The sequence below is a fragment of the Tripterygium wilfordii genome, chromosome 14, assembly GCF_013401445.1.
Source record: "Tripterygium wilfordii isolate XIE 37 chromosome 14, ASM1340144v1, whole genome shotgun sequence".
NCBI lineage: Eukaryota > Viridiplantae > Streptophyta > Magnoliopsida > Celastrales > Celastraceae > Tripterygium > Tripterygium wilfordii.
Window position 1 is genome coordinate 4,360,501 of NC_052245.1, and position 27,501 is coordinate 4,388,001.

General features: G+C 38.0%; 4 protein-coding genes across 4 annotated transcripts; 2 read left to right on the plus strand and 2 right to left on the minus strand.

The window, feature by feature from the left end:
* Window positions 1-11,547, minus strand: LOC120014709 (uncharacterized RING finger protein P32A8.03c-like). The gene is made up of 2 exons (XM_038866742.1): window positions 10,887-11,547; window positions 1-199 (listed from the first exon to the last, which is right to left on the minus strand). Exons 1-2 carry the CDS (start codon window positions 11,341-11,343, stop codon window positions 117-119), a joined length of 540 nt encoding a protein of 179 aa, XP_038722670.1. The 5' UTR covers window positions 11,344-11,547; the 3' UTR covers window positions 1-116.
* A 1,936-nt stretch (window positions 11,548-13,483) lies between these two features.
* On the minus strand, window positions 13,484-16,413 carry LOC120014128 (PKS-NRPS hybrid synthetase CHGG_01239-like). The gene is made up of 6 exons (XM_038866048.1): window positions 16,297-16,413; window positions 16,124-16,195; window positions 14,262-16,021; window positions 14,016-14,164; window positions 13,751-13,838; window positions 13,484-13,655 (listed from the first exon to the last, which is right to left on the minus strand). Exons 1-6 carry the CDS (start codon window positions 16,411-16,413, stop codon window positions 13,484-13,486), a joined length of 2,358 nt encoding a protein of 785 aa, XP_038721976.1.
* A 1,566-nt stretch (window positions 16,414-17,979) lies between these two features.
* LOC120014129 (peroxidase 4-like) lies at window positions 17,980-18,725 on the plus strand. Its single transcript, XM_038866050.1, has 2 exons — window positions 17,980-18,180; window positions 18,282-18,725. Exons 1-2 carry the CDS (start codon window positions 17,980-17,982, stop codon window positions 18,489-18,491), a joined length of 411 nt encoding a protein of 136 aa, XP_038721978.1. The 3' UTR covers window positions 18,492-18,725.
* Window positions 18,726-26,698: 7,973 nt separating this feature from the next.
* LOC120015466 lies at window positions 26,699-27,501 on the plus strand. Its single transcript, XM_038867912.1, has 3 exons — window positions 26,699-26,859; window positions 26,974-27,067; window positions 27,183-27,501. Exons 1-3 carry the CDS (start codon window positions 26,811-26,813, stop codon window positions 27,295-27,297), a joined length of 258 nt encoding a protein of 85 aa, XP_038723840.1. The 5' UTR covers window positions 26,699-26,810; the 3' UTR covers window positions 27,298-27,501.

The following is a 27,501-nucleotide window of genomic DNA, read 5'->3' on the forward strand; positions in this document are numbered from 1 at the left end:
TTCTTATTTGGGAAGCTTTCCCCTTTTTACTCTTTACAATACAAAGAGTGAGAAAACCCAAGTGGAGCCCTAGAATTGGCCGCGGCAGATTTGACCTGTGGCGGCCTACTTCTACTTCAACCAAGAGAATATGCAGTGTTCGTGGAAGCTGGCGACGGCAGATGGGACATGTGGCGGCTTTCTTCTACCAAGAGAGTATGTGACGGATCGAGTTTAACACAAGAGGGGGGTGAATTGTGTCCCCAAATTTCAATTGGAATCCTTTTTTCAATTTAAACAAATTAATGGCAATTAACAAGTAGCACACAAATTTGGACTCTAATGATTTTCCTAATCAATATTCAATCCAATGCAAGATGTGATACAATATAGTGAATGACCAAATATCAAATAATCAAGAATTGCACAAAACAGATTTTCAAGCAACACACTGCACACAGATTTTTCAACTCAGATTTTACCTATCAAATGATGTCGAAATGCAACGAAATTTTATATGCAATGTCACAACACCTTAATAAACACTATATCAAAATTTCAGATCAAAATTCAAAGTTTAAGGCAGTCTGCTAATCTCGGACAGATTAGGGTTTTGAAAATCCTGCAGTTTGAAACAAGTAGTAAATATAAACAAGTAAACAAAGAAATCAACACAGCGATTTATAGTAGTTCGGAGACCCTTCTCCTACGTCTACTACCTAGATTCACCAACCTAGGATTTTCCCAACTCCACTAAGGTGTGGTTTTAAGAGACCCACAAAACTCCTTACACCAAGGGTTTCTAAGAACTCCCTCAAACTTCAATGTTTATAATTTCCCCTAACAAAGGGAATTTCTCAATGGGATTTTCAGCCAAGGTTCTCACAGGTTACCTCAAAGATATTTGGTGTGGAACTCTCAAGATTACAGCAACACTCTCAAAGATAGGATTTTAAGAACAAGAGAGGTTTAGATTGTAAGTAAACAAAGCCTAAAGGATATAGGAACTTCCCTTTTGCAAAAGCAAGAGTAGTGAGAAGTCCTTGATTGTAGAGGCTTGTATTGGAGAAGATTGTTGTAGCAAATAGCAAGAAAGCTTGATGATTGATGAACTTGATAGCAAGAGGTTTCTCTCAAGGATAATTTTCAATTTGCTTCTCCAAGTTGTATGAAAGGGAAGATCCTCTTTTAAAGGCAATTTTCTCCTATTCTTGCAGCCATTGGATCAAACTTCAAGAGTTGATCTCTATCATCCATTGCAGCTCCTAATCTTGGTCATTGATGATTTGAGCAAACAAATCTCCACCATAGAGCATATAGACGTTGCACATGCTCCTCTTTTAAGTCAAAAATTGCAAGCAAGAAAGTTGTCTTATGCACAACCATTTGATCAATGTATGTCTTCAAATCTTGATCATTCAAACTCTCTTTAATTCTCAGCCATGGATGTAGATTGTACGATGCCATCTTGTCCCTTCATTTTGAATCAAAGACTTCAAAAGTGATCCCTTAGTCAAGGATCTTGTTTGATTGCACCAACCTAACTTTCTTGGTAGCACATGTCTTGAGTGAAAATGTCAATGATCTTGTTTGATTGCACCAATCCTAACTTTCTTGGTAGCACATGTCTTGAGTGAAAATGTCAAACAAGAATATATCACTAATGATAGAGAGGACAAGGTTTGTCCAACATGTTTGAAAAGAGTTGTATCTCCATGAAGACCACAACCAATAGCCTCAATGTTTGATTCATTCAACTTGATTAAGTGCCTTAGTGGAAAGTTGGCAAATATAGGATTTTTCATAGTTTCCTAGAGCTCCAAGCTCATTCTTAGAAACATGATTTCGACCACTCTTTGAACATACTGAATTCTGAGCCATATGAGACCACAATGATGATTAACCTACAAGGAAATAGGAGATAGAACTCCCCAATTGCATGTAAGCTCAAAGAGCTTCATATAGAGCGCATAGGTTAATTACATTAGAACAACAACCCAGAAAATTCATATTACTGCATGATAAATCATTTTATATGTATTAGAATGTCCATGTAAAATTTCATAACAATCGGAAATCGTTTGGTCACTCAACCAAGCAATTAGATCACTAATAGTGAAACCGATAAATTCTAGGTGTAAATTCAAAGTCATTTTGCAAACTCAGTGTAAATGACCTTTTCTCTTGAACTTTACTAAATCAAATATGTTCATAGTGATGAAACTAAGATGCACACGAAATTTCATTTAAATCGGAGTTCATTTGGTTCACCACGTTCACAAAGAACACATATGCACAAAATTAGGTAAAACCTAGTTTTGGCGGAATTTAAGCATATGACCAAATATATATGTGATGCACTTAATTTCTCATGATTATTGTCCTAGAACATATATTAAACCTTCATGTGCATGTGGTTCAAGTTTCAAGTCATTTGGACCTAAGTTGGTTAAGATATGATAATTGGAAAATTGATGCTCTAACTTAGTCCATGTATGTTTGTTTTCAAAACTTAATTTCCAGCACTATCTCAAAAATATATAGTCATTTAAATTCAATTCATATAAATTAAATATTGTTTTAATGTTTCATTATCATTTATAAATGATTTAATATCATCAAAATTAGACATATAGGACCATAGGTCCAACAATCTCCCCCTTTTTGATGATTACAAAACATGCATGATATAAATGTCTATTTGATTGTAATTGAATTTAATATCAATTCAAAGTGCATTAAAAAGTTTAATGATATCAATTTAAAACAATTTTGAAACTTATATACAACTTTAGTTAAGTAAGCTTATCTCCCCCTTACTTTAACATCTATTCTCTCTCAATCATGGCATATACACTCCCCCTTAAGTTATGCCTATATATGCATTTTGGCAAATGATTTTAATGCAATTTATCATCATGTCTCTCCCCCTTTTTGTAATAATTCAAAAAGTGGAGAACTAAGGGGTTGATGCAAGTTTTGTAAAAGATTTATTAACTTTTTTTTTGAGATTTTATCACAAAAGTGATTTAAGACCATAAACATGCTTCAAATAATATCAAAACTAGTTCTCATCAACAAATAGTCATGGCAACACACCAATTGAACTAGTAGAACCTAAGTGACCCATGGCCTCCTAATGACACTAGGTTACTCCCCCTTTCAATCATGCATACCAATTTATATATTTAGCTTATAAGCACATATCACCAAGAAAATATAATAAGCATTCAACTTCAAATTTGGGATATCAATCAAACAAGGATATGCATTCAAGTAATATGCACTCAAGGTGCTTCACACAAACCCAATGCATTTCTTAGTTTTATGAATCTATCCTTAGCTAAAGGCTTAGTGAACAAATCGGCAATATTATGTTCCCCTTCTACATGTTCAAGCACAATGTTCTTTTTAGCAACATGATCTCTAATGAAATGATGTCTAATGTCTATATGCTTAGCTTTACCATGATATCTAGGATTTTTAGACAAATGTATGGCACTTATGTTATCACAAAGAATTGGAATGTTTGAAAATTCCATATTAAAATCAAGCATTTGTTGTTTAATCCAAAGCAATTGGCAAGTACAACTACCAATAGCCATATATTCGGCTTCGGTAGTGCTCAAAGCAACACAAGTTTGCTTCTTGGAGAACCAAGATATGAGCATATTTCCTAGGTATTGACAAGTACCACTAGTACTTTTCCTATTTATTTTGCAACCCGCAAAGTCGGCATCTACAAATGAATGCAAGTCAAATGAAGATTTCTTATCATACCACAACCCTAGGGAAGGTGTGTCCTTTAAGTACCTAAGAATCTTCTTTATGGCCATGAGATGTGTTTGCTTAGGATTAGATTGAAATCTTGCACACATGCAAACACTAAACATAATATCGGGCCTAGATGCGGTCAAGTAAAGTAAACTACCAATCATTGACCTATATCTCTTTTGATCAACATCATTACCATCTAGGTCGGGTTCTAATTTGGTTCCCACTCCCATAGGTGTGGATGAACCTTTAGAAATATCCATGCCAAACCTTTTTAATATCTCATTTGTATACTTAGTTTGACTAATGTGAGTGCCAAGTGGGGTTTGTTTAATTTGTAAACCTAGAAAGTAAGTCAACTCACCCATCATACTCATTTCAAATTCATTCTTCATGCATAATGCAAAATCTTCACACATAGATTCTAATGTAGCACCAAACACAATATCATCAACATATATTTGCACAATTAGCATATCAAGACCTTTGTATTTAATAAACAAAGTATCATCAATACTACCACATTGAAAACCATTTTCAAGCAAGAACTTAGACAATCTTTCATACCAAGCTCTAGGAGCTTGTTTTAAACCATATAAAGCCTTGTCTAGTTTGTAAACATGGTTTGGAAATTTCTTACTTTCAAATCCGGGAGGTTGTTTAACATAAACTTCCTCATTTATCACACCATTTAAAAATGCACTTTTCACATCCATTTGAAAAAGTTTGATATTTTTGTAACATGCAAATGCAAGCAATAATCTAATAGCCTCTAACCTTGCAACCGGTGCAAAGGTTTCATCAAAGTCAATGCCCTCTTCTTGGCAATATCCTTGGGCCACTAATCTAGCTTTGTTCCTAGTTACATTACCATTTTCATCCATCTTATTCCTATAGACCCATTTTGTTCCTATAATGGTGTGGTCTTTAGGTTTAGGACAAAGAGTCCAAACCTTACTTCTCTCAAATTGTTCTAACTCCTCTTGCATGGCATACACCCAATCATCATCATGCAAAGCATCACGTACATTTTTAGGCTCTACTAAAGAAAGCATGGCAAAAGAGTTTAAAGGATTAGAATTGACCGTAGAGTCCCTTTTGGCTCTTAGTTGCCTTCCTTGATGCAAGTCTCCAATAATTAGTTCTTTTGGATGAGACTTCATCACCTTGTATTTGTGAACACCCGGTTGTTCCATAGCATTTTCAGCTTCATTTTGTTCTTCATTTCCCTTGGGTTCACCTTCACTTTCTTCATTTGGTGGTGTTTCTTCATTTGAGATATTCATCTCCCTTAAGTTCTCCACCAAAGGGACATCATCTTCATCTTCTTCTAGCAATTGTACTTCATGTGTACCTTCATTTTTGTGCTTCAAAGGATGTTCCAAATCTGAAAATTTATTTTCTACACGCACATTTGGAGCAAGTGTGGTCATATCATCGAATTTAACATTTACACTTTCTTCCACAATTTTAGTTCTAGAGTTAAATACTCTATATGCTTTAGATGATGATGAATATCCTAAAAATATTCCAATGTCACTCTTTGCATCAAATTTATCCAAATTGTCTTTGGTATTTAAAATAAAACATTTAGCACCAAAAACCTTAAAGTAATCTACTTTAGGTTTCTTGCCATACAAGAGTTCGTAAGGAGTTTTCTTTAATCCTTTTCTAATGCTAAGTCTATTACTCACATAACATGCATTACTAGTTGCTTCGGCCCAAAAATATTTAGGAAGATTATATTCTAGAAGCATGGTTCTTCCTAGTTCTTGTAAAGTTCTATTCTTCCTTTCTACAACCCCATTTTGTTGAGGTGTCCTAGGAGCACTAAACTCGTGTTTAATACCAAAAGAAGCACACAAAGAATCAAAATTAGCATTTTCAAATTCACCTCCATGGTCACTTCTAATTTTTGAAACCTTTAAGTTATGCTCATTTTGCAATCTCCTAAGTAAGTTTTCAAAAGCATGCAATGCATCACTTTTATGCACAAGAAACAAACACCATGTAAATCTAGTATAATCATCCACAATAACAAATGCATAGTATTTTCCACCTAGACTCCTAACTCTACTAGGACCAAATAAATCCATATGCAACAATTCTAGAGGCCTAGAAGTACTAATATCAAGTTTAGGCTTAAAAGACTCTTTAGTTTGTTTACCCCTAACACAAACATCACAAACATGTTCAACATTGAAATTTAACTTAGGCAATCCTCTAATAAGTTCATTGGCACACAACTTTTTCAATGTAGACATTCCGATATGACCTAATCTTCTATGCCAATGCAAAGCATCATCATTCTTAGCAAGCAAGCAAGATATTTTAGAATTTTTCATAGCATCAAAATGCATTACATACATATCACCACTTCTACTTCCTAATTTCACAACATTACCATAAACATCAAACACATAACATTTATCATTTTTGAAAAGAATATCAAAGCCTTTATCGGCTAAATGACTAACACTCAATAAATTAAAAGATAAATTTTCAACCAATCTTACTTCACTAAGGGAGAAAGAAGAGTTACCTATGGATCCCAAGCCTAGGATCTTACCTTTGACCTTGTCTCCAAAGGTCACAAATCCTCCATTCTTCTTTGCTTCAAAGGATGTGAATAATGACGCATCTCCCGTCATGTGTCTAGAACAACCACTATCCAAATACCATTTGCATGACTCGGATTTGGATTTTAAGCACACCTAGATAAACACATGTTTAATATACCTTAGGTATCCAAACTTTGGATCCTTTGGGGTTAGTAGCAATAAAGGCATATGCATCAATTTTGAAAGTTCTCATCACATATGCTTTCTTTTCAAAGTCATTCAACCCTTTAGGCACCCAAACCTTCTTCACATAAACTTTTCTCTTCCTAGGTGTAGTTCCCTTAGGAACATTAGCCTTACCCTTGGGGTAGGTACCATTTTTGTTCACGTTGACCGTGGCCTCCTTAGCCTCTAGGGTGTCCTTAAGTTTCATAGGATCATATCCTAATCCACTCTTGTCAAGATAATGTCTTTGAGATGCAAGAAGTTCATCCAATTTAGAAGAACTCATAGAAAATTTTGAAAATTGTTTTTCAAGCATATTGTATTTCTCATTGGCCATATCAAGCTCTTTTTGTAGAGAAGAAGAGTTAGGCATAATAATGCACTCATGATCATCCCATGTATCCAACTCACCTTCTAGCTCATGAATCCTAGCATGCAAAGCATCTAAGTCATGTGAATTGCTAGATGATGCAATGTTACTAGAATTAACACATGTTTTCAATTGATTTTTTAAATCCTCATTTTCTTGAACTAATGCATCAAGTGAAAAACATACATCATCATATTTAGATTTCAAATCACAACACTCATTTAGATGCATTTTTTCTACTTTAGAAAGTCTACTAACTTCTTTCTTAGCATGCTTGTGTTTATGCATCAATTTCTCATAAGCAATATAAAGTTCATCATAAACACAAGAGAGCTCATCATAAGAAGGTTTAGAAGATGTTACCATCTCATCCGAATTTGATGAGGACACTTCCTCTTCCTCATTTGCCATGAGACACAAGTTGGCTTGGAGTTCCTCTTCACTATCACTTGAAGATGATGATGAAGAATCATCCCAAGTGGCCTTGAATGCCTTCTTCTCCTTCTTCCCTTTTTCCTTCTTCTTCTCTTTCTCTCTATATTCCTTATGCTTCTTCTTTTGAAGCTTAGGGCAATCGGCCATAAAGTGACCTACTTTGCCACACTTAAAGCAAGTACTCTTTTCTTTCTCTTTCTCCTCTCTCTTTTCTTTAAAAGCCTTTCTATTCTTGAATCCTCCACGTTTGTTCATCTTCAAGAACTTCTTGAAATGCTTAGCTAATAGGGCTGCCCCTATTTCACTATCATCATCACTAGAATCCGAACTAGTGTCACTATTGATCCTAAGAGCTAAGCCATTTTTCTTAGGTGGTGCATCTTCCTCATCTAATCTTGACATCTCCAACTCATGTGTCATTAGACTTCCTATTAATTCCTCTATCTTAAGCTTCCTAAGGTCTTTAGCCTCTTTAATGGCTACTACCTTATCTTTCCAAATCCTAGGTAAACTCCTAAGGATCTTTTGGACCTTATCAACTTCCTCATATGGTTTGTTCAAAGCTTCTAATTCATTACATATGCAAGTAAGTCTAGAAAACATCTCCCTAATGCTCTCACCCTTCTTCATCCTAAAGCTCTCAAACTCGGTGACTAGCATGTTTATCTTAGAGTCCTTCACTTGACTTGTTCCTTCATGCTTCAACTCTAACATATCCCAAATCTCCTTTGCACTCTTACATTGAGCTATGTAATCAAATTCACTCCTAATAAGTGCAATGTGCAAAGTGTTGATTGCCTTATTATTTAGGCTAAGTAATCTCTTATCTTCCTTAGTAAACTCACTCTTTTCCTTATCTACCATCTCATCACCCAAAAGTTTCCTAGGAACATAAGGACCATTCTCTACAACTTCCCACAAATCATAATCAATGGAATTTATAAAAATTTTCATCCTATTTTTCCAAAAACCGTATTGCAAGCCATTGAAAAATGGTGGTCTATTCATGGATAGGCCTTCGGCCTCACCATAAGAATTAATATTTGCCATAAATATGCCAAATAGGATATAACTCCTAGTTTTAGCTAACCTGCTCCGATACCAATTGACGGATCGAGTTTAACACAAGAAGGGGGGTGAATTGTGTCCCCAAATTCCAATTGGAATCCCTTTTTCAATTTAAACAAATTAACGGCAATTAACAAGTAGCACACAAATTTGGACTCTAATGATTTTCCTAATCAATATTCAATCCAATGCAAGATGTGATACAATATAGTGAATGACCAAATATCAAATAATCAAGAATTGCACAAAACAGATTTTCAAGCAACACACTGCACACAGATTTTTCAACTCAGATTTTACCTATCAAATGATGTCGAAATGCAACGAAATTTTATATGCAATGTCACAACACCTTAATAAACACTATATCAAAATTTCAGATCAAAATTCAAAGTTTAAGGCAGTCTGCTAATCTCGGACAGATTAGGGTTTTGAAAATCCTGCAGTTTGAAACAAGTAGTAAATATAAACAAGTAAACAAAGAAATCAACACAGCGATTTATAGTAGTTCGGAGACCCTTCTCCTACGTCTACTACCTAGATTCACCAACCTAGGATTTTCCCAACTCCACTAAGGTGTGGTTTTAAGAGACCCACAAAACTCCTTACACCAAGGGTTTCTAAGAACTCCCTCAAACTTCAATGTTTACAATTTCCCCTAACAAAGGGAATTTCTCAATGGGATTTTCAGCCAAGGTTCTCACAGGTTACCTCAAAGATATTTGGTGTGGAACTCTCAAGATTACAGCAACACTCTCAAAGATAGGATTTTAAGAACAAGAGAGGTTTAGATTGTAAGTAAACAAAGCCTAAAGGATATAGGAACTTCCCTTTTGCAAAAGCAAGAGTAGTGAGAAGTCCTTGATTGTAGAGGCTTGTATTGGAGAAGATTGTTGTAGCAAATAGCAAGAAAGCTTGATGATTGATGAACTTGATAGCAAGAGGTTTCTCTCAAGGATAATTTTCAATTTGCTTCTCCAAGTTGTATGAAAGGGAAGATCCTCTTTTAAAGGCAATTTTCTCCTATGCTTGCAGCCATTGGATCAAACTTCAAGAGTTGATCTCTATCATCCATTGCAGCTCCTAATCTTGGTCATTGATGATTTGAGCAAACAAATCTCCACCATAGAGCATATAGACGTTGCACATGCTCCTCTTTTAAGTCAAAAATTGCAAGCAAGAAAGTTGTCTTATGCACAACCATTTGATCAATGTATGTCTTCAAATCTTGATCATTCAAACTCTCTTTAATTCTCAGCCATGGATGTAGATTGTACGATGCCATCTTGTCCCTTCATTTTGAATCAAAGACTTCAAAAGTGATCCCTTAGTCAAGGATCTTGTTTGATTGCACCAACCTAACTTTCTTGGTAGCACATGTCTTGAGTGAAAATGTCAATGATCTTGTTTGATTGCACCAATCCTAACTTTCTTGGTAGCACATGTCTTGAGTGAAAATGTCAAACAAGAATATATCACTAATGATAGAGAGGACAAGGTTTGTCCAACATGTTTGAAAAGAGTTGTATCTCCATGAAGACCACAACCAATAGCCTCAATGTTTGATTCATTCAACTTGATTAAGTGCCTTAGTGGAAAGTTCGCAAATATAGGATTTTTCATAGTTTCCTAGAGCTCCAAGCTCATTCTTAGAAACATGATTTCGACCACTCTTTGAACATACTGAATTCTGAGCCATATGAGACCACAATGATGATTAACCTACAAGGAAATAGGAGATAGAACTCCCCAATTGCATGTAAGCTCAAAGAGCTTCATATAGAGCGCATAGGTTAATTACATTAGAACAACAACCCAGAAAATTCATATTACTGCATGATAAATCATTTTATATGTATTAGAATGTCCATGTAAAATTTCATAACAATCGGAAATCGTTTGGTCACTCAACCAAGCAATTAGATCACTAATAGTGAAACCGATAAATTCTAGGTGTAAATTCAAAGTCATTTTGCAAACTCAGTGTAAATGACCTTTTCTCTTGAACTTTACTAAATCAAATATGTTCATAGTGATGAAACTAAGATGCACACGAAATTTCATTTAAATCGGAGTTCATTTGGTTCACCACGTTCACAAAGAACACATATGCACAAAATTAGGTAAAACCTAGTTTTGGCGGAATTTAAGCATATGACCAAATATATATGTGATGCACTTAATTTCTCATGATTATAGTCCTAGAACATATATTAAACCTTCATGTGCATGTGGTTCAAGTTTCAAGTCATTTGGACCTAAGTTGGTTAAGATATGATAATTGGAAAATTGATGCTCTAACTTAGTCCATGTATGTTTGTTTTCAAAACTTAATTTCCAGCACTATCTCAAAAATATATAGTCATTTAAATTCAATTCATATAAATTAAATATTGTTTTAATGTTTCATTATCATTTATAAATGATTTAATATCATCAAAATTAGACATATAGGACCATAGGTCCAACAGTATGCAGTGGTTGTGGATGCTGGCGGCGACAGATGGGACATGTCGCTGCGTTCTTCAACCAAGAAAGTATGCAATGTTCATGGAAGACTTGGCGACAAGGTAGTTGAATTAGTTCCACCGCGGCGGCGGAGTAGGCTTCCAAACAATCGGGATAAGAACCATGATCATCCAACTGCTGCTTGCTCATCCTCTTGACGTAGAAACAACTGGCAGCGTCCACTCGTGCGAAGATGTAAGCCCCATTCCCAGTCCAAGTCAACGTTGACAAATAATTAGAGGAGTCGGGAGAAGAAAACAAACCCCGTGCATAGAATGCAATATCTTCAGCCAATATATCCAAATCACTGTACATTAAGATGTCGCAATGGATGGACTGTCGTAGAGAATAGGTCTGAGCATGTACGATTCGGTGAGTTGTCCGAGTGAGAGTTGGGGGAAATGAGATTGGCGGGTATCTCATTCGCGGTCGAGGAGGATTTCACCGTCGACGTAAGTCACCGTAAGGCATTTCTCTATCAGCTCAATTTCAAGCATGGCTCTTCCCGTGCCGGGGTATTCTGCTATTCTCGTGCCTTCTAGTGCTGTTAATCTTGGTATCATGGATTCTTCATAAATTTCTTCTGGATCCATTGAGAATGAAATATGGATGGATATATATATATATATATATATATATATATATATATATATATCTGTGTGTGTGTACGGCTACTTCTCCTAAGAATATTAGAAGGATGAACCTTATTTGCACCCTCACTTTTGCTAAGTACACCCCATTCTAAATAAATCACAGCTTAAATTAAAACAATTATGAGTTCATTCCATTTTATCAGTTTTTAAAAATTTGCAACCTACACCCCTTGCACAACAGTTACAAAAACAGAGTATATATACAAAAACATATACAAAATGAAACCATAATCACGTAAACAAAATCATTTCAATAATTCAGATCAAAACCTACACAAAATCAATGTTCTTCAGATCAGTCCTATATATAATTGATAGGTGTGATAATACCTATTGTTTTTGGTAAGAATCTCCCCCTCTTAAGCTTCCTTTAAATAAATAATGAGTGTATTTATGTTTTGATTTGTATTTTTGATAGGTTGATTGCGGTTTGGATGAAAAGTGATTAAAAAAGGGCTGAACTGAAGAAAATGTCCACCGACCTTTGTGTGTTCAAATACTTATAACTTTTTGTCACGTTATCGGAATCAAGCGAAATAAAAGGCATTGGAAACTAGACATCTCAAGCTTTCCGTAGACGCTAAAATCGTGCAAATCGGACGTCTTATGGAGATTTTGGAATCATTCCACACCTAGGCGCAATATTTGTGCACGCCCAGTATCACTCCTGCACGCCCAGTCCAGCGAGTTGGGGCGTGAATTTGAAGTTGTGCACGCCTAGGATTGCGCCTAGGCGTGAATACAACGCGCCTAGGCGCACAAGACAGTTTTTTGGGATGTTTTAATTCGCGAACTTGCCGAGCCGCACGACGATTTGAGACCTAGAACTGAGTTTCTGGAGAGCGAAACCAGAGGGGGAAGGCGACTCTTGGAGCTAGGAGGAGAGATTCTTCAGCTCAACTTGGATCTACTCAACTAATTGGGTTTATTCATGATTTTCTCATCTCTCCTTTTGTGTTTTTCTCTCATTATGTGTAACTAAATCTCTTGTGCCAAGGCTAGGTTGAAGCCTTGGGTTTGATGACTTTGTTTATGACTTGATTTACATATATATGAGTTGATTTGGGTATAAATCTTGTGTTTCTATGTTTGATTGCAATTTCTTCGTGCTTGTGGTGTTTGGCCAACACCTAGGTTTTTTGGATGAAATTGTTTGGAGAATTTGCTTAGACAATAATATGTCATGTAGATTATGCTTCTTGAAACACTTGATTATGAATGTGTCTCCCTTTAATTAGGTGACAATTTGTATGAATCCTAATCTCCATAGCACTTCATGAATTCCTATGCATGTTTAGACCAATAGGATGGCTAGAATGTATTTAGGAATATCCGACCTAGACCAATAAGATGGCTAGTAATCGATTTTAGGGAGATTCGGCTTAAGTGCGCTAAAACCGACTTAGGTACGGATTCGTTATGCCCGAATTAGCAAATATGTGTGTGAATTTGTGTCATTGCAAGTCATTTCCCAAGGGGGATTCCGAAGCCTTGGTGTTCATCTCATATTCGTTAAATCATCTCATTTGCATTAGTTGCATCCTTATTCTAAGAAAATACCAAAAACACTTTGCTCTTTGCTTGTTTTAGTTTAATTACCAAACCAAACAATCTTGAGTTGAACTTTACTTTTGTTTGCATTGTCCATACGTACATACAAATATACATTTGGATTAAATATAACACCGTCCCTGTGGATTCGACCCTTGCTTATCATTGTGCTGTAGTCACCGACTAGTACACTTGCTAGTAAGGTTAAGTTAGACCCAACAATAATGAAGGAGGAAGTTATATAAATCCTAAACAAAATGAACATAGTCTTCATATCAGTCCTAAACATCAGTCCTAAACAAAATGAACATAGAAGTCATCTCAGTCCTAAACAAAATCAGTTGAGACATTGCCCTCAATCAATCTATCAACTCCACAGTCGCTATGTTACTTGGTTTACACCCAGAAAGTGTCTTGAATCTTTCGATCCTAGAAGAAAACATTTCTAGCCAACCTCTGGCATTGGCTTGATGATGATTTGTCCACATCTTTGAAACAGGAGGTATGGGACTATTTTCTGCTAACTCAAGTCTGATGAAGTAGGAGTCATTTATATACCCGAATACCATGATCCCTTGCTTATAATCCAGTGGCAGTGGATCCCTGAGGGGGAAAATGTGAGGCACTGTTCTTGTGAAATTAGTGCAACAACAACATTGTAACAGGTAGCTACCACATTTCCCATATAAGACATGATCATCCAATTCTTTCTATCTGCCATAGTGGGAAAACACTCAACACTGGATAACAGCTCAAATGTGCTTGAGAAAGGAGCTAATACCTTGTCATATTGACATTCATTCATGCGAAGCTCATTTGCAAGATCTCTCCGAGCTATTTTCCAACCATCGTCACCCTAATCATAGAACGATGCGACAACTCTGAACCCACAGTGGCCATCTCCAGGGACATCAAAAATTTTGAAAATGTAGTTTTGTAAGAAATCAGGAAACATGGACACCCACTGATTGGTGTTTGGCTTCCTAGTTCTGTGAACCTTCAACTTTCCCTTCTGTTTGACACTCTGCTTGGAGTTCTGACTTTGTTGAACATCTTCAAACACATGAGACTCAATAGCATGCTCAAATGCTGAAGGATCACGCTTGGTTGATTTTTCATCAGCTTGATGCTTTCAACCCCTTCTGCCCCTTCTTCCTCCCCCTCACATTCACCTTAGGTTTTGGCTCTAATATAGAAGTGCTGCTTGCCTTGCCTAATGACTGGAGCTGTCTTTTTATTTCTAGCTTTTGAGGCACAGTAGCAAGCTCAAATGTCCTCCACACCATCTCCATCTCAGTATCAATCTTCACTTCATCTTTAGGGTCTTGACTGAATGGTTGGATGCACAACAGTCTCCAATATGGATGTATGTCACTAAGTGGGATGGCCTTACCTTCGTTTCTATAAATTGTAAGCATATGACCACATGGCAGACCAAAACATTGAGAATTTGTATGGAGACAGTTATCAACACTAACCCCTTCACTCCCAATGGAAGAACATTCAGTTTCAATCTTCTCCAAGGCAGCAGTAGATACCACATTCACCAATTCCTTGTAGAAAGGTATCCTGAATCGAATTGGCACTCTAGTTAGACTATCTTCAAATGAGGCCTTTATATCAACAACTTGACCTTGAAGTAACAAGTTAATCTTGCTAAAAGACTGGACAAATCCACCAACCGAGTTAGACAGGTACTTCTTAAGCTTAGAATGGCTGCTCTCAACTATATTTGTTGTTGTGTTCCCAAGATGAAAAAACTGATCAACCCAGGCAGCCACAAAGTATGACCTGTATTTACTCAACCATGAATCATTGACATAAGCTAGGGCTTTAGGATGAGCTTTAAACTTGTTTTGCATGTCATTCACTACCTTATCAAAATATGTCAATGTTTTGGAATGCATGACAGTGCTCCAGCAGCTCATAAAGTCATCAAACTCAGCTTTAAGTTTGAATAAACCAACACAATTGCTAAGAACATTCTTAGATACATGTACTCGACATAGCATATTCTTTGCATTTGGAAAAACAGTCTTCAATGCATTCATCAATGCAATCTCTCTATCACATATGAAAACACCTGCCAATACTGTCTCAAACAAGTCTTTGAAGCAATTCAAAGCCCACACATAATTTTCTTCTTTCTCTGCACTCATATAGCAAAAACAAACAGAGAATGTCTTCTTTGTAGAAGTAACTCCAACAATTTGCAGCAAAGGTAGTCTATATTTGTTGGTCTTGTATGTGCAGTCTAGCATAAAAACAGAAGGAAATGCTCTGGCCAGTTGAATTGAAGTAGAGTTACACCAAAACAAGTCTTGTAATACCTCAGTTTCTGGTTCATAACGATGTCTTGTAACATACCCATTCTCAGTTAACAACATGAACAACTGTTGCATATGTGACTTACCAGCAGTCTCAGAAAGCCTTAGAGCAGTTCTGGCATTGTAGATTGTCTTGATTGTTGTTGCATTTGTAGGATTCTTCAGCTTCAGGTGATTCAATATTTCTCTTGCCTTCACCCCTGACCTACTTAGCCTCTCAACAGTGTCCTTCTCCTCTGCTGTTAGTCTACCTACATATGAATGCCCTTCAAAAGCTTTGACCAAAGCATGGTTGTGCTTCCCATTAATAACAACCAACCCCCATGTCCCAGTTGATGCATCTGTTACTTGAGCTTTCAGAGAAAAAGGGCATTGGCATTTCTTTGTTGATGATTTTCTCTTCTTTGGAACACCTTTTGCCCTGTATCCACCACCCCTCTCACACCCAAATAAAATCCTAGGAGTTCTCTTCTGATCGTTCAAGTCCGATCGTTTGACAACCACAACTACTCCATGCCTACGGCCACATCTCCTAACATACGAAAGAACATCCTCTTTACTGTGAAATTCCTACACAATCCATAAACCAACCATCAACAATACTTTAAATAACCTCTAAACTACCAGAAAATTCCTACATTTATCAACAAGAAACTGGGCTATAGTTCATACCATTTCTGTTCGAAAAAATTGGGTTGTGTCTGCTTCAACCATCAAAGGAGTATGCGATTCAACAACGTCGCCCTGTGAAAGCACATGCAATGGTGATCAACCCAGTGAAAGGAGATATATCTGTTCGAAAAAACCCTAGCTTTTGGTCGCGGTTGGGTTAGGGTTAAACTTACCAGTTCTTCATCTTCACCAAAGTTAGGTTCTTCATCGAACGAGGCTTCATCATCTTCCATCGCGGCCTCGTAATCCATATCATCATCGTCGACCTTGCCCATTGGAAAGAATGGCATTCGAACAGAGAGAATCGCGTGATTCGAGTGAGAGAGAGAGTCGTTGCAGAACACAGAGATGAGTGAAACGAAGGAGAACGATAGAAATGGGAGGGAAATGGTAGGGTCAGTAGGGGGTGTGAAGAGATGAGTGTTTTTTGCGAGTTTTGGGGTTTACTTAGCAAAAGTGGGGGTGCAAATAAGATTCATCTATTAGACGAGGATTTCTCTATTCCTCTAGGAGAAGTAGTTAATAAGCCGCAAAGAGTTCGAGTTCGATCCTAGCTTCGCTGGAGCATGGTTAAGTTTTAATTATAAGTTCTTATTAGTTTACAAGTCACGAACAATAATTAATTAATGTTTTAATTATGTATTCATAATATATGTAGGATAAGAAGGCCAATGTAGGTTTAGTTCCTCATGCTATATTCACACAAGAAAATAAAACTAATAGAGTCCATGAGAATCAAGGAAAACAAACACAGAGAATCGTGGAATCCGTTGTCGAAATCCCCTTAACTCACAAATTGCACAATAGTTACATTTCAACTAATATGTCATGCAGGAAGACATATTAGTTGAGTTGTAACTATTGTGCATGCTAATGACACACAATAATTTGGACTGTTTGGAAATTATGGGTTGAAGCACACTCGCAACTAAAACGAAATTGAGAACGATAAAATGAACAAGTAGTATTTTGGGTGGTTCACCCAATATAGGCTACGTCCAAGGGTAAATGCAGGAACATTTTATTAGGAAAAAATATATGGAAATTATGACCTCACTCTATCTTTAGGAGAGTACAATGATGACACTCTCTCTAAAATATAGGAGAATACTAGGATAATACACACTCTCTTTTTTCTCTCTCAATTGTGATCTCTCAAATTGTGTATCATAAATAGAGTAATACGTGATCTCTATTTAGAGATGTTCCAAGGTGGTGTACGTAGTCAATTTGTAAAGCACTTCTTCCTTTATCTCCTACAATTGTGTAGCCATATGATATCCATGTTGTAATTGTCAAATTCCATTGCCATAATCAATTTGCCACCAATTGCTACTAAAGTAGCTTGCTTACTTGTCTTTTCCTTTCACATGTAATGCATGCTTTGTTTTGACTACCATCTTCAAAGAATAACCTCCTCATGTTTTCTTAATAGGCAAGAAAGTAGGCGGCCACTTTTCTTAGTCTTTGATAATCGCCAACCAAGAAGTTTCTTTGGCATTTCATGCCACATTAACATACCGACGTAGAGGAACCAAACTTCATCTAGAAATGTCACTTTAACATAATTAATTAGCGTGTGCGGATATCATCCTATGCTATTTTCCTGCACTAAGCCTCGACCCAAGTCTCAACTGGTCCAAGGAAATTGTGGGATCTTCCATGTGACCCGAGATGTACTAGTCAATTATCCGATGAGCAGCTGGGTGTGTTTCATGTTTAAAAAAAAAACAGACTCGCTTTTAACTATTCATAAGTGCTAAAATCATTGAAATCCTCCCTGAAGTTGTAACCCAATGTCTATGTGCGTGTGTGTATATATACATATCTGCATTTCAGTACATTTTGTATTCTTAATGGCCGTTAATAACTTTCTTCTGCTTATTCTTATTGCAATTCTTGAAGCTGCAGATGGGAATCTCTCTACAAATTACTACTCTTCGACGTGCCCGAAAGCACTATCCATTGTTCGGGAAGGAGTGAGAAAAGCGATCAAGAACGAAACCATAATGGGTGCATCGTTGCTTCGATTGCACTTCCATGATTGTTTTGTCAATGTGAGTTCAGTTGCAATTCATGGGTGTTCAGTTGCTAGGTTTCTTTCATAACCTATTTGATCAAACAAAGTTTTTTTTTCCCCCAATTTTTGGATGAACAGGGCTGTGATGGTTTGATACTGTTGGATGATTCTGCAAACTTTGTAGGCGAGAAAACAGCAGTACGTAACAATAATTCCATCAGAGGATACAATGTGATTGATGAAATCAAAGCTCAGGTAGAGAAAGCCTGCCCTGAAGTGGTTTCCTGCGCTGAAGTTGTCGCTATTACAGCGCGCGACTCTGTTGTATCTGTTAGCATATATACATGAACTCTTTCTCAATAGTCAGAAGTTGTGCTGACTCTTATTCTCATGGTTTGATTTGATGCTTTGGCAATGGCAGTTAGGGGGTCCATCATGGGAAGTAAGGTTGGGAAGAAGGGATTCTCTGACCGCAAGCAGGAGTGCCGCAGACACTTCTCTTCCTCGATCCAAAACTAATTTAACTGGTCTTATATCAAATTTCTCTGCAGTTGGGCTCTCATTGAAGGACATGGTAGCCCTATCAGGTTCTTACAGTAGTTCCTTCCTATTAAGCTATTACATTGCTATTTATTCGAAAATCAAGCATACCAGTATATTGACAAGGTTACTCACCTGAGAAATAGGTTAACACACCATTGGGTTAGCCAGGTGCACATCGTTTCGAGTTCATATATACAACGACTCCAATATCGACCCTTCATATGCCAAGTCGTTGCAGCGGAATTGTCCAGTAAATATGCACCGTTTTCACTAATCAAGAAGAAGATAGAGCCTAATTATCGACTAAATTAAAACAAAGAAACAAGTCCGGTAAGCTGTTACATAAAAAGGATACTACAAGGCCCAGTCAACCGAAGACCACAATCAATAGCAAACACTAGGCTCACCTTTTGATGTCCCATCTTTTGATGTGAAAATGTTTAAAATAGTTCCGTTACTCTCAATGGACATATTTTATTTTCTCTGCTTTTAAGGTCTGCTTTCTTGTGCTATGCACTGATATGTTCAGATCATAGTCTATATATTGTATTACTTGTTGCTCTGGCTAACAAAATATAAAAAATAGTTTCCTCAAAACTTTTTATGGTATCGAAGCCTGTCTAAAACTCCACCGAGTTATCCTTGTCTCCATCTCCTGTCATGGCTTCTCACACTTCCTCCACTCATCTTGTAACTATACCTGTTTCTGGTTCTTCATCTACCATCACTGTCCATGCCATTTCTCCTATTGCCCTTAAGCTTACAGCTAAGAACTTCACGTCCTGGCGACTTCATATGCTCTCTCTTCTAAGGGCCTATGGCCTAGTTGGGTATGTTGATGGCAGTAAAACTTGCCCTAATAAACCAACTACCTCAACCTCAGATGACACTGATGCCCAATTTTTTCAGACATGGGTCAGTCAAGATCAATTTATCTATCATGCGATTGTAGCTTCAATCGATGGGACTGTTTTACCATTTATTGGTGATGTCTCCACTAGTGCTGCTGTCTGGGAGAAGACTCACAAGCTTTATGCAAATACTTCCAGATCCCGTGTCCTGCAACTCAAGTCTCAACTCTCAAGATGTCAAAAAGGTCTCAAAACTATGGCTGAATTTATGGACGACGTTAAATGTCTGGCTGATGAGCTGGCTCTCATCGATCATCCTATACCACAGGATGACTTGACCTTATATATTCTTGATGGTCTTGGTGAAGAGTATACTGGAATCGTTGGGTCCATTAGAACCCGTGAAACTCCCTTCAGTTTTGAGGAACTCAAAGACATTCTGGTGGCTCAAGAAGGTTTTATTTCCAGATTTGCTACACCTCAACCTCAATCCTTCACCACCGCAAACTATCATCACAAGCAACCTAGTGATGCTTCTCAACCTCATGGTCGAGGAAATGGTTCCTCAAGGTCTAACTGGCAGTCTCAAAAATCACACAATAACTAGAATGGAAATCGAACACCAGCCTACTCTGGAGGTCGTGGTCGTGGTAACTTCAGAGTGTTCTGTCAACTGTGTGAAAAACCTGGTCACACTGCCAACAAATGCCGCAAGTTCAAGGTGTTTCAAAACTACCCCTCCCCCTCTGTTAATTATGCAGCCTCTACTACAACCTCACCCTCGGTGCCCTCACATACTCATTCATGGCTTCTTGACTCCGGGGCTAGCAATAACATGACCCACGACCTCTCCAATTTATCTATCCACTCGGAATATGATGGAACGGAGGAAGTCCGCATTGGGGATGGCTCAGGTTTGCCTATCACACACATAGGTGCCACTACACTAAACACACGCACACGACCACTCTCAGTTAATAACACTCTTTGTGTTCCTTTCATTGATAAAAATCTCTTATCTGTTCATGCTATTACTAAACATAATAACGTATATATTGAGTTTTTTCCATTCCACTGTGTTATCAAGGATCAGGGCACGGGTCGCGTGTTAGCAATAGGCCGCTGCGTTGATGGTTTATATCACTTGGACCAACAAACCATGTCTTGCCTCACTGCCTCAACTCATCTTCCTAGAAGTCCTACTACTGTCAATAGGTGGCATTACCGGCTTGGTCACCCCTCCTCCAAACTCCTCACTTCTATTTTGCATTCTCTTAAGCTACCATGTGTTCGAGGCTCTGACTCCTCTCCACTATGTCCTTCATGTCAACTTAATAAAAGCCACAAGCAACCTTTTAATCATTCCTCTGTTACCAGCTCTTGTCCTCTACATGTTATATACAGTGATGTGTGGGGTCCCGCTCCCATATCCTCCATTGATGGGTACAAATATTATGTCATTTTTGTGGACCATTTTACTCGATACACATGGCTATTTCCCCTATATCAAAAGTCTGATGTACAATCTGTTTTTATTCAGTTTCAAAAACTAGTTGAAAAACAATTCCAAACATCTATTCGTAGCTTCTACTCTGACAATGGAGGGGAGTTTGTCAAACTCAAACCTTACTTTGCTCAACAAGGCATTAGCTGGTTTCCATCCCCTCCCCACACCCCCCAACATGTTGCCTTGGCTGAACGAAAACATCGACACCTCACCGAGACTGCTCGAACCTTACTCCATTTTGCTCATTTACCCTTCACCTTCTGGTCATTTGCTTTTCAAGCTGCTACATACCTTATCAACAGAATGCCTATCTCCCCTACTTCCGCTGTTACTCCTTTTCAAATGTTGTTTCAAAAGTTACCTAACTATCACAAACTTCGGATTTTTGGATGCCGCTGTTATCCTTGGCTGAGACCCTACACAAGCAATAAACTTGAGCCCCGTTCAAAATCGTGTCTTTTCCTTGGCTATTCTACCTCCCAGAGTTCTTATAAGTGCTATGACCCTCAAAACCAGCGTCTATACTTGTCTCGTCATGTTACTTTTGATGAAAATCTTTTTCCAGGTTTTCCTGACCCACCACAACCTACTTCAACCCCTACCCCACGTGCTCACTTTTTAACCCCCCCTATTGCTCCGCTTGTTCACCTACCCGTCACACTTCCTCACCTTACCCCACCACCTATAGAGCTCCCTACAATGCCCACTTCTCCAACATCATCATCATCTACAAGGCCCACCTCTCCTACATCATCATCATCTCCCTCTTTTCCTGACTCGTCTGTCCCACCTACACCTATTGATGCACCACCAGCTGAACCTCCTGCTCCTTCTAGATCCCACAAAATGACAACACGATCCATGAATAATATTTTTAAGCCAAAATCCTTGCATCTTACTACTTTACACTCTCTTCCACCATCGCTTGAACCTACTTCTGTTGCCCAAGCTCTTCAACTTCCCCATTGGAAAGCTGCCATGCAGTGTGAATATGATGCGCTTATGAAACACAATACCTGGACCTTAGTACCTCCTGCCCCTCATATCCGCCCCATTGGATCCAAATGGATTTTTCGGGTTAAACATCATCCTGATGGTACTGTTGCACGTTACAAAGCCCGACTCGTTGCTCAAGGCTATGCACAACGCCCTGGTATTGATTACACGAACACCTTCAGCCCGGTTATTAAACCTGCCACCATTCGAACTGTTCTTTCTATTGTTGTGGCTCACTGGTGGTCCATTAAACATCTAGACATTAATAACGCATTTTTGCATGGTAACTTGACAGAGACAATCTTCATGCGTCAACCAAAAGGGTTTCAAGATCCCCAACATCCCAAGTTCATCTGCAAGTTGCAGAAATCCCTTTACGGCCTCAAACAGGCTCCGCGCGCTTGGTACACCGCCCTTCGCAACAGTCTCTTGACCATGGTTTTAAAAACTCCCTTGCGGACACTTCTCTTTTTATTCTTAAGGATAATACTCATTTAATGTATGTCCTCGTCTATGTCGATGATTTAATTCTCACTAGCTCTAACAATGCGTTACTTCACAGGGTCACCACTGCTCTAGCTTCACAGTTTTCACTCAAAGAGCTTGGAGACTTATCGTATTTCCTTGGTATAGAAGTAACTCACACCAAAGCTGGCCTTTTCCTATCTCAGCAAAAGTATGTCCGGGATCTCTTGGAACGTACAGATATGGATGGTGCCAAGATCGTTAATACTTCGCTGCCTGCTCATTTCACCACCTCAAAATCTAATGGTGAACCCCTGGCTGATCCTACACCATACCGTAAAATTGTTGGTAGTCTTCAGTATCTGAGTTTAACACGACCTGACGTTTGTTTTGCTGTGAATCGCCTAGCTCAATTCATGAATAAGCCTACTGATATCCATTTTTCTCTACTCAAGCGGGTTCTTCGTTATCTTAAGGGTACCTACACCAATGGCATCTTCATCGCTCACACATCCAATCTTCGCCTACATGCTTACACTGACTCTGATTGGGCCGGCCATCCTGACGATCGCTCCTCAACTTCAGCCTACGTTGTCTTCCTTGGTCCCAACGCCATTTCTTGGCGATCTCAGAAACAACGTGCGGTGGTCCGGTCTTCTACTGAAGCTGAATACCGGGCCCTAGCCTCTACCGCCTCTGAAGTTGTCTGGATCAAACACCTTTTGCATGATCTGCACTGGCATGTCACTCATTCCCCCATCATATATTGCGACAACCAAGGGGCCACTCATCTCAGTCTCAATCCTGTCTTACATTCCCGAATGAAACATATTGCTGTGGATCTCCATTTTGTTCGCTATCTTGTCAACACCGGCATCGTTCAAGTTCACAAAATTCATACCTCTAATCAGTTGGCCGATTTGCTCACCAAGTCTCTTCTCAAAATTCCATTTCACCGTCTGCGCTCCAAGCTTGGTATCCTTGCTGGGCCACCAACCTTGCGGGAGGGTAAAAAGGATACTACAAGGCCCAGTCAACCGAAGACCACAATCAATAGCAAACACTAGGCTTACCTTTTGATGTCCCATCTTTTGATGTGAAAATGTTTAAAATAGTTCCGTTACTCTCAACGGACATATTTTATTTTCTCTGCTTTTAAGGTCTACTTTCTTGTGCTATTCACTGATATGTTCAGATCATAGTCTATATATTGTATTACTTGTTGCTCTGGCTAACAAAATATAAAAAATAGTTTCCTCAAAACTTTTTATTACAAACCCACAAATCAAAATTTAAAAATGATGCGTAAACAGGAATTCATAGTTGTGGTTCCTTCCAAGTCAGATTAAACAAAATCAACCCGAAATTTACAAAAATTAAAACCAAACAAGAACTCATGGCCCAAAAAGGTTTATTTTTTAATTACATTACCACAATTCAATTACTTATAATGATAATCCTATTACCATTACAATAGAATGAAACAAACGGGACTCTAGTGAAGAAAAAAGAGCCATTACGAGAAGCAGACATCGATTTGAGCGGCCGATATGTCGCACTGTATGAGGCGGTCTCAGTAAGAAGTTGTGGTTGCTAATGTAGTAATGTTTGAGGAGGCATTAGTGCGATTGCTGCTCTCGTTTCTTTCGATGCTGGTGTCGTTTTTGATGTCATTAAGCAGTTTCTTGAAGACAGAAGAAACAGGATCAGAGGGACCAGGTTTTGTGGGCTTGACAAAAGAAGAAGAATTAGAAGACACGGAAGAGTAGTTGGCGGAGGCGATGGTGTTGGTTTCTTCTTTTACTCACAGTCGCCAATATCGCTCTTCTCAAAGCTTTCTTGCTTTCCTCGACTACACTTATTGATTGATTTCAACTTGTGCGTAGAGGAAGCTATTTTAGTGAATTGGCGGGAAGTTCTGGTTGGATTTCTGGAGAGGGTTGGAATTTGTTACATTTCTTCCCTAGATTTAAAGCAAGAAAGAGGGCTTTTGGGCTCTGATTTATTTTCTGAATTGGACTGGGCCAGAAAGTCAAGACTCATGGGCTCTGATGAGGCCCTGTGTTGCTTTAGAACTCTTCGCTTAGATACAAATACAAATATAACAGTAGTGCTACATGGCCCAAAAAGTAGTGGCCCAAAAGAACCCAAATACATGTGACAATGTGACTAGGATGTTGACTGGACAGATGAGACAAAATAGTATCCTAAAACATGTGAGGCAAAAGAGACAAATTTTTGGGAGCCCGATTCAGCCACCATAAGCCACCTCTCTACGAACCACCACCACCGTTGGACTTGTCTTGTTGAGCTCTACAGATTTCAGCCCTTCAACGGTCGGAATAATCACTAGAATAGTTATTCCATTGATTTCGTATGTCGTTCATTCTTTTTTTTTGAGACATCTGGTTATTTAGTCAATATAAACCAATGTATTTACTCATTCCACTCATTTCGATGTCATCCCATTGATTTTATTGTAAGATGTATAGTTATTGAACAAAAACTTTTTATTTTTGTAGAATTAGGAGTGGATGTGCTTGGGTAAAGTAAACAGACATCATAATTGAATCAGGAGTGGTGTTGTTGGATAGCTAAATTCATTATTTTGAACCAGTAGAACAATTAAATTTATTGTTTCGAACCAGTGGAACAACGAAATTCATTGTTTTGAATGAGTGGAATAACTAAATCCATTTGTTAGACCAATGGGACAACTAAATTCATTGTTTTGAACCAATGGAACAATTAATTCATTGTGTAAAATCAATGTAATATATATCTATTTAAAAGCTTAAATGCAATCAAGAACACACTTCTACTTTATGTGTAAAAGAAATAAAGCTCAGGGACTCACACCATGTCCAAACAATCAAAAAACAATGACCACATAATCTCTTGAAGGGACTTGCTTATTGCCACAAGAAATGGGTTTTACATAGCTATTGTTCTTATGTTGAGAAGCTACTTTTAAAAGGTAATTCCACTAATAGAAATCAATTGAATTAGTTAAATCATGTATAAAAATATTGATTTAAATAAGTTGAATTAGTTATTCTATTGAATTAAATCAGTGATAGAATAGCTTATTCCTTTAAATTTTGTTTTAGACCTGTCTTCATTCCATTAAATTGAATCAATGAAATAACAAAATTCATTGTTTTAAATAAATGAAAGCTTGCAACTGCAGGTATCACAACATCAAAAACTTGGGAAAAAATTTAAGAGAACGACATCATTAAAGCATTAAAGACAACAATCAGTATGATTACAATATCTAATAAACACAAGTGATCTCCTTCCACTAGTTTTACACAATCTTGTGTACGGTGTGCTGACCCACAAAATCAATGGAATAATTATCCGATGATTATTTTGGGCATCCAAAGGTTGAAACCTGTAGAGCTCGTTAAGACAAGTCCAATAGTGGTGGTGCGTGGAGGGGTGGTCTATAGTGATCGGATCGAGATCCAAAAACTTTGATTGGTCGGGACTTCAAGGCGAGATTCCGGTGAAGTAAGTGGCTATTGACGGAGAACGAAGGCTGACATGATTCATGATGCCCGTGATATTCATTTCGGTGGGTCAGCCACCCTTATCGGTGGTCGAATGATGGATCTTGGATTCCGACAATAAGGGAAAAAGAGAGAGAAAAGAGAGAAGGAGAGAGAAGGTGAGTGTGAGGGCGGGGGAGAGAGTGAGTATTTGTGAGAGGCTTTCAAATTTTGAATTTTAAATTTATCCACCTTGAATGATGACATGGATATGCCATGTAGACTTAGGCTCTTTGTGTTGCCAAATTTTTGGGCTCATGTCATTTTCCTTACTACATATACTAATACATATACATATTTTCTTCTTTCAATCGAGTAAACATTAGCGCCCACGGTTTACACAAAACCACATTAATTAGGAGTAAGAGAGCTTTAAGATGTTGACACCTGTTTCTTGCTTTATTAAATCAGTTGATAAATGCAAATACTCAGACTTCATTGCAGAACTCACAGTACTTTTGGTTTGTCCATGTAAGTCGGTGGATGCACTGTTTCTTGACAAAAATGACAAAACAAATCCCATGAAACCAGAGGCCAAAACAGGTAAAGGTTGTCGAGGAGCCTCCGGATTTCACATCCAGTGTTCGACGAAAAGACTGACTGAAAACTAAATTAGGCCCAACACCAAGCTTTCAAATACACATCATCGATCCCTTTCAAGTCTTCTATAAAACCCAACTCTTCCCCATCCTGCCAGCACTACTAAAATTGCATATTTGCGGAATTATAGAATAGTTCAATTGAACAAGCCATGGAGGCCATTCAGTCATGGGTTTCAGATCACAAGCTCTCCAGCATTGGTCAGTTATTACTTATCAGTACCCCATAATCGCTTCCTTTACTCTTCAATTCGACTTTAATACATACATATAGTTGTGATATGCAATGGGGGTTTTTTTTTTTTCCTTTCACAGGAGCTCTCTGGGCATCAGCAATTGGAGGGTCACTGGCTTATTCCAGGGCAAGAAGTACTACTATGAAGCCAAGTCTTAAGCTCATACATGCCAGGTATCATATTTATGAGTATTTGTACCTCCACCTGTTAAGAGTTCTCTTCTTCAATGGCTGATGTAATATGTGATCATAAAACTGAGTGGGCTTTTTGTTTTTGTTGTGGTTTTAGGATGCATGCACAGGCAATAACACTTGCAGTGCTATCCGGTGCTGCCGTCTACCATTACTGCCAGAATCAAGCCGGACGTCCTAATGAGCAAAAAGACACTATTCATGCCCCATAATCAGCATTTTAATTTACCTCTTAATTTGTGCAAGTTTATTTCTTTTTTAGCTCTAAAGATTGGCGTACAAGATTTGGTGGCACTTTCTTTCAGCCACAATCCATGATATGCCAATTTCTCCTTTCTTTATTTCTATATTATTTAGTTACTTGGGGGCTTGGGCCATCCATTATTAGTTGATAAACTGTGGGCTTGAAACCTCCA